The sequence below is a fragment of the Periplaneta americana genome, chromosome 9 (genome assembly GCF_040183065.1).
Source record: "Periplaneta americana isolate PAMFEO1 chromosome 9, P.americana_PAMFEO1_priV1, whole genome shotgun sequence".
NCBI lineage: Eukaryota > Metazoa > Arthropoda > Insecta > Blattodea > Blattidae > Periplaneta > Periplaneta americana.
In genome coordinates, this window is record NC_091125.1 from 117,864,626 (window position 1) to 117,880,556 (window position 15,931).

General features: G+C 35.9%; 1 protein-coding gene across 8 annotated transcripts in view; it reads left to right on the plus strand.

Moving 5' to 3' along the window:
* Positions 1-15,931, plus strand: part of LOC138706417 (ral GTPase-activating protein subunit beta) — a 76,211-nt gene that overhangs the window by 47,343 nt on the left and 12,937 nt on the right. For 7 of the 8 annotated variants that reach the window (XR_011333991.1, XM_069835706.1, XM_069835704.1 and 4 more), the window contains 8 exons: positions 777-1,003; positions 2,916-3,023; positions 4,760-4,958; positions 7,988-8,201; positions 9,520-9,760; positions 10,803-10,964; positions 13,990-14,122; positions 15,157-15,339. Coding sequence is in view for 7 of the 8 variants with exons in the window: in XM_069835706.1 (XP_069691807.1) it covers positions 777-1,003; positions 2,916-3,023; positions 4,760-4,958; positions 7,988-8,201; positions 9,520-9,760; positions 10,803-10,964; positions 13,990-14,122; positions 15,157-15,339 (1,467 nt within the window). In the remaining variant the exon portion in view is untranslated. The remainder of the gene's footprint in view (positions 1-776; positions 1,004-2,915; positions 3,024-4,759; positions 4,959-7,987; positions 8,202-9,519; positions 9,761-10,802; positions 10,965-13,989; positions 14,123-15,156; positions 15,340-15,931) is intronic. The other variant, XM_069835700.1, reaches the window with a different exon arrangement.

The window sequence follows — 15,931 nt, forward strand, 5'->3', positions numbered from 1 at the left end:
TTTATTAATTTAATTTTAAGGTTATCTTTTAAGATTTTATTTTATAATTGATATCAGTGGTGCTTAATTATTACAATTTATTTTTATAACAATATTCATCTTTAATTCATTATATTTGGTATTAATTTCCGAATCCTCGTGTTTATCCTTAATTAAGGGAGGACGATTTATTTTTCTTTAAATCTCTTTCTCTGTGAGATTTTAGCAGTCATTATCTTTTAATATTTGATTTCTGCTACTAATTTCACAATTTGGGACATCTGGCCAACATCACTCCTAGAACAGAAGATGAATTAGAATCATTAATTAAAAATTGTCTTATATTTTCGTTATCATTCAAAACTGATAATAATTGTTTACATATTGTGCAAACATTGCCGCCACACATCCACGAAATTTTTCAAATTAGGAGCCTCTTCTTGGTTTATCAGTTTATATAGCTCAACCACTGACTTTCCACAGTTACATAGGCAGATTTTCACTCTGCATGTGAATACTCTCGAATTTTAAATTATGTGGGATTTTCTGGTTTTACTGAAAGTTGTAACAGTATGCTTGAGTGTAACGAGAAATTTTCCTAGTCCAACACTGAACACTGTTCCGGTTTTGTTTGTGTACACTGATGCAAGGAGGATGTGTGTTATGAACTATATCTCTTCTCGGTATAAACCATAGTGGAAGGGGCAAAGTAGGAGAGTGTCACTAAGTGACACAAAACAGCATCTCTGTGGTAGAACTAGAGTATTTGAAAGAATATAGTGTCTTTGACTCTACAGATGCTCTGGAGTGTAAGCGTGCTGTGAAGTGGCTATGTGACTACATCGTATACCAGTGCTCACGTCCTCCACCTGCCCACTCCAAGGACCTGCATTCCACCATTGTGGCTGCCTTCCAGTGTGCTGCTGTGTGGCTGGTGGCGCACCCATATTTACTGCAGGACAAGGACTGCCTCACCACTGTGCTGGAAGTTGTGGAATTGGGCATCTCTGGCTCTAAGTCGCAGGTATCCTACATAATTTAAGTAGCATCTCGATGGGTAGTTGACTTAAATACTTTTTTCCCCGTCTGATGTCATAATCATCCTAACAACTTACTAAGTCATAAGGCCTGTTATGGTTTTGAGTTTTCTGTCCATCAAGATTGCCTTTGGATGCGGTCTATCATCTGATATCTTCTTCTGTCCTGAACTATTTCCCCATTCATCATTCCTTCCAGTGTATCCTTCAGTAGAGTTTCTTCTTAGCCAGTGACCCAGCCAATTTCTCTTCCTGATCAGTTTCAGCATTATTTTTTCCTCATCCACTCTTTCTATCACACCTTCATTTCTTATTTTGTCTGTCCATTTCACGCAATCCATTTTTCTCCATATACACATTTTAAATTCTTCCAAACGTTTCTCTTCACTTTGTCGTAATGTCCATATTTCTGCCTCATACAATACCATACTCCACACAAAGCAGTTCACTAGTCTCTTCCTTAGTTCTTTTTTCAAAGATGCACAGAAGTGTTCCTTTTCTATTAAAAGTTTCCTTTGCCATTGCTATCCCTCTTTTGACTTCTTGGCAGCAGCTCATGTTATTATTTATTATGTATATTACGAGGGGCGGACGCAGGATTTTTTTTCGGGGAGGGATTTGAGGCGATAGCAAAAATGGAGTAATGAGAAATAAGTTTATATACTCACAATTTGTTTCCGAGTCACAACATTTACAAGTTGTATATATTATTTTAATGTACCAAAGTATATATGATATTTCCATGCAGATATTCTGCGTCATCATACGATGAAAGAGAGAATTTTTCTCCGTTCCATTACTCTTTCATCGTATTTACAAGTTGGCCTGAGTAGCGTAGTCGGTATAGCCTTCTGTGCTCGAAGTTGCGGGTTCTACCCCAACCCAGCTCGATGGTATTTAAGTGTGTTTAAATGCGACAGGCCTCATATCAGTCGATTTACTGGCATGTAAAAGAAGTCCTGAGGGAAAAAATTCCGGCACACCGGCGACGCTGATATAACCTCGGCAATTGCGAGCATTGTTAAATAAACCATAATTTTTTAATTTTAACATTTATAATGACTGCAGTACAAAAACAATGACAGAATGACATTTACAAAAGAAGGTGATGAGGCTTCTTAGACATTTCATCCAGTACTTCATGAGCTTTTACTTCTACATTTTTATGTATATATATCAAGGCCAGTGCATTTAATCTGTCTGCTCCCATCGTGCTCCTCAAGTAAGTCTTCAAATACCGCAATGTTGAGAACGACCGTTCTGGTGTTGCTGTAGTTACAGGCAATGTGCAGAAAAGTTTCAGTGCCTTGAGAGTGCATGGAAAAATAATTTAATTGCACCTGTTCAAAGATGGTATAAAATCAGTAGGTATTAGGTGAAGATTTTTCTGATCAAGGAAATTTCTTCTCCACATCTTCAATTCACTGAAGAAAGACTCTGGTGATGCATCAACATCATTGGGCCACTGATTTACTATAGCCTCAACAGCAGTTTCTAAATCTTCATCTGATGCTCGCACTATGTTTTTAGGCAGAAAAGTTTGTGTGGACTTTAGGATTGCCTTATGATTTAAAAACCTGTCCTTGAGCTGACTAATGAAATAGTCTAAAAAGAGAAGGAAAATTAAGAGCCTAAAATACTCTTCATGACTCTCTGTCTTGAAGTAAGAATGCTATGTTTGTCTTCCTGCAGTTCTTGGAATTTAACAGTTTAGCAAAGAGAATTTACGTGGAAAACCCTCTAATTCCTATATACATTCACGAATTAAAATTAATATTATTTTTGTTTCTTGTTTCGTATTTTTCTCAAAATTTCGGTAGGGGATGTATCCCCTTAATCCCTCCCTTGCATCCGCCCCTGTATATTACACCTTAAGTATTTAAAGCTGTCCACTTACAGGGCAAGCCAGGCGAGCCCGTTAGAATGAAGGATGAAAAGGAGTTGAAGCCAGCTTCCATGCGAGTTCGAGATGCTGCTGAGGCACTACTGACAATTGTGTTGGAGCAGGTGAGTGTTGTTACCACAGGATATTGTTTGCGAAATTTTAAATCCTTACTTTCGTTTACTTTTTTACTGAAAACCACATCATTTTATGATTTTTATGCAGTCTCTTCCTTTTCCTTCTGCTCTCAACCTAAGTTTTAACCTGTTGTTTCAGACCAAATAAATCTCTCCATTATTTCAGATAACTTACAATATTATTGTCCTCGTTCTGAATCACTGATCTGTTGTTTTGTATCTGACATTTCTGTCTTATATTTAATTTCGAATCTTTTTATTTATTAATTATTTTTTAACAATTGTTATAGAATTTTCATTTATGCAGTATTTACTTTTTTTTTTTTTCTTCTTTCTATATGTTAATGTCAGACTTTCTATATCTTCAAAAATATTAGTCCTCATTTCCTTACTGAAATATTTATTTCATATTTTGTACGTCGTCTTTGAGGTCACAACTTTAAATTTCAGCAGTAACATATGCCGTGTCTAATTCCTTTTTTATTAAGTTTCTTCTTGTTTGAATAAATTTCTTAATTGAAAATCTAGTTTTCAAAAAGAAATTTGTTATGCACTTATTTTTCACACATGCTTGTTGCAACTGAACATCCGTTGAATGATGTCCAAGCTCAATTGATGCAGTTTGAGGAGTGTAATAATTACTTCAAACTATGTATATAGAAACACTAATACAAAGATTCTGTCATTCTTTGTATGTGCTTTCGGCAATTAAATGTGACTTGTGGGATGTCCACAGCATACTTGCAAATTACACAGGCTGAAAAGTAGACTTAAGGGTTCTTACCGGATTTTATGGTTTCTTGGTAAGTTCATTACATTTTTAAAGTGCCCTCCCCTTGCAGTATGTTGTTTAGTCAGCTGTCCGAAGACAGATCTGGACCCCACAAGTGACACGAACAAGGCAATACTCATGAGGCAACTAGGCCAGGAGATAATGTGGTAGGATGACCAGTTCCTTTCTCCCAACATTGCATAAATCGTTAACAAGTTACATATTATACTAATCAGACTTCAGATGTATACAAATAATTGTTCTTCCTCTGACACATATTATCAAGTGAGATGTACTGCCTGAAAGATATGTACAGCCAGAACCTCAATCAGAGATGAATTGTGGTATAATAGTACAAAATAACGTGTTCATTCTTTCATCTTCTATGATATTTTAGACATATGGTGAACAGAACAATACTGAGCTGGATTGACCTTAAATGAATTAAATCGCATACATGTTAGTACAGTTCTACCTCTATATCTCAAATTAATTAAACAGTTCTGAAATATGTATCAGATTCAGAAGCTTTTTTTGTGGTATTCTCTGCCCCAGAATTATGATACAAACTGCAGAGACCTACATTTCATGTTTCCGTATTATTCTTATGTTTTGTAAGAGTACAGTTCTAGTGAATCACATTCATAGCTTACATGCCAAGCTATCTCTTTTTTTTCTAGCCAACAGAATGACAGTGTACACTTAGGATGTCAATCTTCTGCATGTATTTTCAGAGGGTAGAATGCTTTAGGGCTGAAATATACGTTATAATGTCATTAAATTGTCTTTCAATCATCCTCTTGCTATGCTCACACCAACGAGGTGTAAGATAACACTTGATCTCTTAATGTCTGTATCAGTGTGTATTTGAGTTCATTTTTAAGAGCATTGTAAACATTTGTAAGTTACCTTAAACTACCAATTTCATCCAGACTGCTCATGCTGTTCGCAGGTTGGCTACTTCCCATCACCTTGCGGGGCAGAGTCCCTGTGGTCACTCCTGGACGAGGTGGCACTCTTGAGACACTGCAACTCTTGGCCTGGAGGGGACAACTTGTCACGTGAATTGGCAGTTGATAGGTTTCGCTACTTTGTCGTTGAGAACTCTACAGTGCTGGCGTTACTCGAGGAACCCCTTGGAAATGACCAAGGTACTATTTAGATACTGTTGCATGATGTGGCGGAACTGTTTCTAATATTCTGTAATTTATTACTGGTAATGTCTTCAGGCAAAAAAAAATTTAGTATTTTATATATATGTTACAAAAACTCATATACTCCACTGTTATGCTGTAAGAGAGCGACATTCTGTTCATTAGTTGAATGCAAGATAGTAAATGTAGGAGCTCCAGATGACCGAGTAATAGTAACCATTCTACCAACCAATATACAAGGTGGCATCCAATAACAGGAGATTTTAATGACCATGAAGTACTACTTTAAATACATCGAACTTTCATAAGACCATGGTTACTGATATGTTAGAACTATGCCATTTATCACTAACCTAACAAAGTCATTTCCTAAAGATTACGTCTACTTTCTCTGCTGTATGCATTCTTGCATTTGTGAGCACACGTTCCCCATAACCTTGCAACGAATACCAAACGAATCTCTTCTTGGATATTAGCCTTCAATTCATTAAAGTTCTGAGGATGACGAGCAAACACTCTGCTTTTCAGAAATCCCCATAAAAAGAAATCACATGCAGAAAAATCTGGCGATCTCGCTGGCCAAAGAACATCACTGTTCTTGGACATGAAGTGGTTTCCAAACAACTCACATACAGTGGCGATCAGTATTCTTGCAGTATGTACCATCACTACATCCTGTTGAAACCAAGTTGACTTATTCACTGGGAACTTCTCGAGTTCATTGACCAAAAAGTCTCAATCATGTTAACGTATCTGTTTGAATTCACAGTAATGGGATGACCATCGTTATCCTCAAAAAATGTGGCTCAGTGATTCCTTTTGTCGACACTGCACACTATACTGTCACTTTTTCATTGTGTAGTGGAAGTTGGTGTAATTGGCGAGAATTTTCCGTAGACCAATATTTATTCACACAGCCATTCAGATGTAAGTGCACTTCAGCTGATATCCAAAGATTTTCCAGGAAATTTTCATTTTCATTCTTTTCCCAAAAAATGTTCAGCAAAAGTAACTCTGTTGTTCAAATCACAAGCTTTCAGTTCTTGGACTACCTGAACATTATAAGGATGGCAATACAAATCTTTGAACAATATCCTGCCCAAAGTATGGCATGACAAACACAACGAAACAGCATGTTGCCATGCAGAATGCTGTGGACTCCGCACAAAAGAGGTCCTCACAGCGTCGATATTCCCTGATGTACGGATAGTTTTATTTGGTCCTAAATGCTTCTTGCACAATGCTGTACCAGTTTTTTCGAATTTTTCAATCTAGTCTGTATAGTGTGAGCTGATGGAACCGGATCATGACGTCGTAATTGAAAGTAATGCTGGAACCCTTGTCTTGCAGCTTCTAAACAGTCATTGTTTTTATAAAATGATTTTATTGCAAATGCACATTGCTCACCAGACCATCTATCCATGTTCTCTAAATAGCATTGTTGTGGGTACAAAATAGCATCATTAGCATCGTGCCAACACAAATAAATGCTATTGAAATGTGAAAATAAAAATCTCCCATTACCGGGCGCCACCTTGTACAAGAAATGTTCGAAAAGTAAAGATGTAATGACTGGAAAAAAATTATTTTCAACATTTAGCCCTTACAACAGACCAACTACACTAGACTCTCACTAATCCGGCTCTCAGTAATCCAGCCTCTCAGTTATCTGGCCTCTTTCTAGTGTACTTCCTATTGCTTCTACTGTAATAGTTTTGCGGGAAATTAGCACCGGTGCCATGCGTTATACTTATACATGTACTGTATATTACACGTGACGACTACATGTGGAACGTTCTAGATTCGATTTAGAAGTGCAAGTGGAATGGTTGTCGCAGCTTATAACATTAAATTTAAGGACATTTTTAAGCATTCCCAGTAATCCGGCACCCTTGATAATCCAACACCCTTCTGTGCAAAGAATGGCCAGATTAGCAAGTCTAATGTACTTTTCCACAAGCTTTTGCATGCCTTTGTTGTAATAGTACACTTTAAATCACGTTATGACCTCATTTTTAACCTCATTATCGAGATCAAGCATTTTCCCTGCTAAATATTTCTTCAAGCACCAAAACAAGTGAAAATCGATGGTTTGCAAGGATAGGATTGCGTAAGAAATATTCAAAACTTGCCATTTAAACTGCTGCAATAACATCTTATGGCATGGGCTCTATGTATTCTCGCATTATTAGGCAGACACTCCACGTCAGCGTTTCTCACAACTTGGTCAGAATAGCATGCCTTAGCCTCTTTTAGAGTTTCACATTATGTTCCAGTGTTAATGGTCTTTCCTCGAGGCATAAAGTCAATAAGAAGAGACCCTTTTCTATCCCAAAAAAAGGTGGTCATGATTTCCTTCATTGGTTACGACTTTTTAAACTTTCGATTCAGGGAGAGTAAGCACTGAGTATTTGCTCCCTTGATGTGCTGTGACATCTATCTATCTATCTATTTATCTATCTCTCTGTCTGTCTGTCTGTCTGTCTGTCTGTCTGTCTGTCTACAGACACTCCACGTCAGCGTTTCTCACAACTTGGTCAGAATAGCATGCCTTAGCCTCTTTTAGAGTTTCACATTATGTTCCAGTGTTAATGGTCTTTCCTCGAGGCATAAAGTCAATAAGAAGAGACCCTTTTCTATCCCAAAAAAGGTGGTCATGATTTCCTTCATTGATTACGACTTTTTAAACTTTCGATTCAGGGAGAGTAAGCATTGAGTATTTGCTCCCTTGATGTGCTGTGCCATCTATCTATCTATCTATCTATCTATCTGTCTGTCTGTCTGTCTGTCTGTCTGTCTGTCTGTCTGTCTGTCTGTCTGTCTGTCTGTCTGTCTGTCTGCCTGCCTGCCTGCCTGCCTGCCTGCCTGCCTGCCTGCCTGCCCGCCCACCCACTCACCCACCCACCCACCCACCCACCCACCCACCCACCCACCCACCTACCTACCATAATTGAGTCCGAAAATTCGTCATTTTCTTCCATAAAGCACACTGAGTGTTCTGGGTGAGATTTTATTTGTACTTTCAGATCCACAACCAACAGTCACAGTTCTGATACGAGGCCCATTTGGGCGTCATGCCTGGACTATGCAGTTGAGACATTTACCACGTCATAAGTCTGGAACAAAGTACCACGCCCCCAACCCAGGACGCCCAGTTCCTATGGCTGATGTTGGAGTGAAACATGATGTGAAGCATCGCTATTTCCCAGAGAATGTGGACCGCATCCCACAGTGCAAAGTGTGAGATTCAAGTAAAACATATTAACCTTAGTTGAAAAAATCTTTTACACACAATAATTACGAAGTAGAGTGTATCTGAATTAATATTATATTTAAAAAAAAGGATAAAATCATTTTATCTGATATCAGTAGGTGGAATGGAAAATTCAAGGTGATTAAGTATTTGACTGTGGAAGGCTACATTTGCAATGGTAGCTTTAATTTCTCAATAGTTTGGTTGCAGTCAGTAAGCAAATATAGGAACTTTACTTTCTGAGTACATCTTTGCTGAACAATGTGTTGTAATAAGATTTCTATAGACAGGAGCAAGTAGGCCTTTTGAGACACACAGAAGAATGTTACTACATTATGATAATAAATGTACTGGGCAAAGAAAAGTGTATGAATGATTTTTAAATGTTTAAAATTGGAAGAACTAATGTGACAACGCCCAGACTTTAAATAATATGACCAGAGTGAAAAATGTGAATATGTTTATTCAAGAAAACGGACAGATTACTCTTCCTGTTGTAGCTCGTCTGCTGTGTAATTTTCGGCGCTGGACCCTGGACTCATTTCGCTGGCATTATCATCTTCCATCTTAAAATAACCAATTAAAAAAAAATTAACATGGTCCACAAGTTAATGACCATTGATATTGAATGAACATTGAGGAGGTGGGGTTCTCGCAACCAAAATTTTATAACTCTGGTACTTCAGCAAATCTCCAAGATGAAGAGCAACAAATTGTTTATTGAACACTTGTAGGAAATCTTTGCTTAAGAAGAAAACATTTTACTATTAAGGGTTTGGAAATATAATATTGCAACGTTTACCACCATACTCCGAAGTTAGATTTATAATTCTATAAATTGTATCTATTAAAATAATGGAAAAATGGCTCTGAACTAGAACATTAAAAAAATAAAAGAGATGACCTCTCTATAAATTCTACTACAAACATTAATTCGAAGTGAGTCGAATAACAAGAGGTGAAGGAACCTGCCATTGGACATTAATTCCAATCTCTGTATAGACATTGTGAGTGAATCCGATAATAACAAGAACAAAAGTGATAGTACTTGTACAAATAAACAGAAAAAATTGTAGATGTTCTTAAATATTATATCATTTTTTCTTGTAATTTGTTATAAAACATTTTTCCAGTGGTACAATATTTTGAAAAATGTTGGTATTGAGGGTATTTTGACATCACAAACTTAGACACCTTTATCTAAAGACGTTATTAACAAATTATTTAAATTAATACATTTATACGCACCAACCTTGCGAAAGTAGGGTAACAATAGACTATACATAAATTCGTCATTGTGTGCAGTGACAAGTCCATCCCGAGCTTGGAGTCCCTGTTATCAGAACCAGGTGCAGCTGCAGAACATGCACACCTGTCTCAACTGGTGGAACAGCAAGCAGCTCTGGAGGCAGCTGCAGGGCAGAAGAGATGTAAGGAAGCAGAAGGACCATTCCCTGAGTGCACGCCTCCTCCTGCCTGCCAGGAGTTCCAGACTGCACGTCTCTTTCTGTCACACTTTGGGTTCCTTTCACTCGATGCAGTTAATGTGAGTTTTTCTTATGACTTACGTTTTATATTCTCATTATACAAAATTCAAAGAAAGTTTATTGTTATATGAGTTTTTAGGCTTTCATGGTCACTGTGATTGGAATTCGGCATGAAATGTCAAGTTCCAGGACATGATGGATTACCCAAAAGCCGAATTCCAAAAAGTGTATTGTTTATGAAATAGATTTCTAAATATTTTACAGAAACACCTCCTTCAGTCACACTGCTGAGAAAAAACCTGTAATATGTTATTTTCTTTTTCTTGAGTATTTCAATTTTTCTTACGAATAATTTTAGGTATAATATTTATTTATATTTTAGTATATCCTAACTTGCTGGTGTAAGTGCATTTCATATACGAGCCTAAACACAGCAACATTTCTGACAGTTGCATATATTGCTAGCTGGTGATTGTTGACAATACAGCCATTCTTCAAGTGTAAATGCTTGTGAGGTTCAGATCTGTCTTCGGAGAGTTAACTAAACAACAATAACCCATATAACGAATATTCTGAGAATTCTTGATTGTTGAATAACAGTGCTGATAGAGATGAGGAGATGAGACCTTGCATTTGAGCTGTACAAGAATAGAAAGAGAGTTTGTTTCATGATGGTTAATATTATACGAATCTACCGACACAGAAGTTCATCTCAGACTAAAACCTATCTCCCCCTCCATACCCATTGGTGATATAGCCACGACATATTATGGTAAGACCACATGACAGGTCTTATCTCCTTTACTGTACATCAGATCCAGACAAGTCCAAGCTTTCATCCTTGGGTACTGCTATTACCTCTGTCATCCTCATAACTCCTCAGTGTCATCCACGAAATGAATTATTACCACGCTTTACATGAAATTCTCACCAATCCATGGCTCTGGAAAATTGCATATTTGATTTACAGTGGACATTGTGTAATCAGCTTATAGCTGGACACATGTAGTAAGAAGTAAGTAAAATGAATTATACAGACAGAGTGGCAGGTTGAAATACTCATAAACTTACAGTAGTGTATGTTATTAATTCATAATACAGGGAAATGTGGGGTCCTCTTTGACGGCACTGGACACGACAGTGGAGGGGTTCTGTCGAGATTTGGAGACTCTTGACAGCATGAGCTCACGTACCTGTGACACTGTGCATGTGTTCTATGTGCGTGCAGGTCAGAAGACGGCAGAAGAGATACTTAGCAATGTGGTGAGTAGCTGTAGCTTCATGTGTGATATTATCATCCGAGTACTGCATACACAATGTGAATATTCAGAGAAAGCTATTGCTTTGGTTGTGGGAATTCCATGTTAGAGATACATGCGCAAGATCGTATGATTAATTTATATCCATCATCATCTACATCTATAATTCATTATTAGAACATGTAATGTTGTCTTGTATACCATTGGCTAACTCTGACGATTCCCTCTGGTATTTAAAAAAGTAGAAACTAAGTAAAGATTCACTCGCAAAATCTGTCACATATGTCATGACTTTTGTGGTTCCATAACTATTTTTGTAATTAATAACCGCATATGCATACTGAGGGAAAAAAAAAATGTTATCCTGCCATATGAGGTGAATAGACCTTGACCTATTGGGTTCCCCAACCTCAGAACAGCCAGAAAAGTGGGCAGAGGTGCAAATGGCATATACGTCAATATGCATGGTGCTAAAAAAATTTATAAAAAATTGATATATATTCTACGTAATTAGATTTCCAAAAAATGGAGTAATAATAATAGTAACATCTAGTGTCTTATAGGATCTGGTATTAGATATTATTTCTGATGTTTATCTTTCTTGACATTTGATTTTATTTAATATTAATACGCGACTTATACAGAAAACTCTCGATTATCTGGGCTAATCACCAGACAAATGTGCATGAATAGCTAACTGAAAACATAGATAATATGGTTTTTGCTTTTTACTGCAGAATGAACTTTTTTATATACTAGGAATACAGTACTGTGTTTGAAAATTTAATATGTCAAACATTTAACACAATCAGTTATTTCTTTTAATAGTAAGCTGTGGAGTACATTGATGCTGTTCTAGAATATGTGGAACAATAGGATTTTAATTACACTAATATTGTTGCACTTCGTAACATTCATACTTGTATTCATTATTGTACGTACACTGGAGAGAACGATAAGGATAACACGGATTGTTGTGATCAATTACAAGTGTTCAGCCAATCATTAATCGTTTTGTCTAGTCATCAGTTGAGAAATGTACGGGTACATATAAGCCTTATAAACGTGTTACAGTTAGATTTGCGTCAGGAAATAAAATGAGAAGAAGTTGCTTGGTTCACATGTATTGAAAATTTCGTGACAAAAATAAAGTAAAATAAACTTCATTGGTGAATAGATAATCCTCAGACCGGATAATCTGCGCATGGATAATCGAGAGATTCCTGTAATAGAATTTACATTTGAATGTCACAGAACAAACTGAATTGACTGAAATTGACCTGAACTAAAGGTGAATTAGATCTGCCTTGAGTACTTCATTCTAATAGGCTTGTGACCACCTCCTTTATAACAGAAGGACAGAATCTTAATCATTTTCAGACCTTTTAGTGGTATTCTTTACCCTGGATTTATGATTTCGGTTAATAGCTTCTGAAGCTTAGTGAATTACGTTCGTAGATTACATGACAGGTGTTCCTCCGTTTTACTCTGTAATGCCTACAGTTGAAGTTGTCATCCTGTATATATATTTTCTATGGGTATAGTGTTCATCATAATCCCTTTTTGTTCTTTGTTCTTTGTCCTGAATTTATTATGCCAGACAATTAATATTTTCAGAGATTTCATGAATGATGTTCACAGATTATTTGTCAAGCGCACAGTGACTATGCTTGAAGCATCCATCTTGTACATGTGTTTTCTAAGAGTATGGATGGCAGGACTGTGACATATTTTCAAGTTGCACACCTTTTGGTGGGCCATACTATGCATGATGTGAATCTGTGGAGAGTTATGTCGTGTTCTATACTGAGGATCACGTAAGAGTAATTCCTAAAAGACTAATTTGGCCGTCTCTTCAATGTTGCCAACTAATACTAGATATCACTAAAAGAGGATTAAATCACACAATGCCATGTACTATAATAATAATAATAATAATAATAATAATAATAATAATAATAATAATAATAATATAGTATTAACAATAATAATAATAATAATAATAATAATAATAATATAGTGTTAACAATAATGATGTCTTGCTTATTTACCACATCTCATCTTTATATTGGGAAGGTGTTCTCTAAAAGATACAATAATTTGTGAAAGAGTATATTTTTTCTTCTCGCACATTATGTTAGTAGTTAGTAGATTAGTGTATGATCTAATATTACAATGTATTTTGTCTGACAACATGAAATTCATTGCTTTGATTAAACAGTTTACGAATCACGAGACCTAACCTAAAAATGTATTTGGTTTGATCACGTGAAATATTAGTATGAATTCCGAAAACGAATGCCACTTTGAAATGTATGCTTTAGAATATTTACTCCATTATTGTAATAAAAGTCCAAACACGAAAGAAATTAATTAAAATATGAAATGGTATTTCTATCGATTACTCAAGGGCATGTATTACACCAAATATGTTATATTTATTTACACTTAGCGTACCTGACTCTAATCTTGAAATTGTAACAACAACACAAAGGAACTCATACATTAACTATTATGTATTAATATTAATACCGGTATTAATTAATTAGTATGTTCAAATTTCACTAGCTTCCAGTAATGGGCTCAGAAATCTAGAACAATTTGAATTTTCAGAATTTAAACTACTGACAACTTGTGTCACTGCTTTCAACATAACAGTTATAAAATCACTACCAGTTGTAGTATTTCTCAGTACCGAAATTCGAAACAAAGTTGGCAAAAGAAAATTCAACCTGCAAACTAGAAAATCACCATAATCCACTAGCTTATGTAGTAATGGGGGAAAAATGGTTAGGTTTCACCCTTAGGGTATTAAGTAAGCCGATCTGGACTATAGACTGAGTGTATGTGTAAGTGTTCATGTAAGTGTAGTGTATGGAATGGGTGAGAATGATGATGAAGATGAGAGAGGGAGAATGGGAAACCTGAAGAGTGTAGTTGAAAATAACCTTAAGAGCAACGTAGTACAGTTTCTCAAGAAGAGTAGAGTTGTCTGTCTTTTTGTATGTGGATTCTGTAATAATTTACAGCAATCTGAGGCCACAGTGTCGCCCCATTTCCTGGAGTTTTTGCTATCTCTGGGCTGGGCTGTTAATGTTCACCAGCATCCAGGGTGGACAGGTCACATCAGCACTAGTTGGAGGATCACACAGCCTGCAGCAGGTAAATACAGAGACTTTGTCATCACCCAAGAAAATATAACTACCGAGTCATAGGACTCTGAGCATAATTATATAAACATACATAGGCTATAAATCAGTCTCATATCATTACATCACAAGACATGATGCCGTAGAACTGTAAATATAGTTTAACTTGGATTAGCATAGTTAATTCGTTCAGATATGTCCAGAAGATAAAAAATAGAAATATTCATTTGCTAATTCTCTTCAGTAATTGATGAAGGTCGTCCTACACATACACACACCCATAGACAAATAAATAGAGCACATACCTGTGCGTGTGAAAAACATAAATTATTTCTTTCTCAAATAGGCCTACTAATTAATAAATATAACAAACTGTAACACAGAATAGTTAAACAACAATAGCTTGAGAAATTTGTGGAAGTGTTCATTTCATATGCAAATTTAATAGTAACTTATGGGAAGTTCATTACTTCTATAATGAACAGCACTATTGGTCCCACACATGCCAAGGCAAGAGAAATTTCTCATTTGTGGATGACTGGTAGTACAATTGTAGTTTTAATATACAGACATGTTAAAAATATTATTGTATTGAATATTGTTCTTTATATTCAAGAAGAATTGTTGGAGCCAGTTTTGAGTGAAAGTTATTTGGTGTCATTTTTCAAATGAAAATCCATTAATTTTTTTCAATAAAATGATTATATTTTATGTGCTTCATTCCGATATGAATTGACTTGTAAATAATGAATACAAACATTATATTATTCTGATATACAAAGTAATATCCTAGACTAGGTTAGGTTATGTTGTGTTAGAACTTAGCTTAACTTTTTATTGCTACCTACACTCTTGCAGAGTAATAAGCAGTAGGCTAATGTCTCCTCTTCTGCACATGAGAAGTATACATAAAAGACCACTTTGTGCAAATACTTTTAACAACTGACTGACTAATACTGAATGTCCCCCTCCCTCATTTTTTTCCAGGAATAAACCTGAAAATATTGTTTGATCTCCATTTTAACATTGTCTGTTGTTGTTATACAGATGAGGCCACTCTGCCAAACAACCATGGCGGAAGTCTGTACAATGGAGATACAAGGGTATTGTACTGGGCAGATGCAAGCTCTGAGATTGCATTTGTCGTACCAACACGATGTCACGAAATGGATGCCTCACCTCAGTTTGATTCATCATCTGAGACATCAGCACATGCACCAGGACAAGGTAGCAGTATGACGCAAGTCTAGAGTGATAAGTGACAGTGGTGTAGGATAGAGGTTCACAATGTAGGATGTGCGCAAGTCTTCGGGTACATTTAATAAAATTAGAAACAGAAAATTAAAGTGATAGGCTACCGAAATATTTTTTAAACTTTTATAATTTGAGCCTTAAAATTCTGTGTAATTTTATATACATTTATATAAATTAAGTTTCACTCCAGGGCAATTTGGATTCTTTCATATTTTCTCCTCATTTTCCTTTAATTACCTAACTGAGATTTGTTGAAGAAGCCTGCAGAGGACTGTCTCTGTACAGAATTTGTTTAATTCTATGAAGTTTGACCAATTATTCCCTATTATAAGTCTGTTTACTATTAATATTATATAACCTTATTCATTTGAATGTTTTATTGCAAATAATAGTACTTAAATATGTTTATAATGTACATTTGTATAAAATTGAACGACCTTCTCGAAAAGTGCAAAAATTCAAAGGGTACTATCAGAGGAAAATGTTAAGAAATACTGGACTCATATAGGATAGTGGATACAACCACAGTCTAGTATATACAGTCACGAAGCTCAATACGTAGTAAATA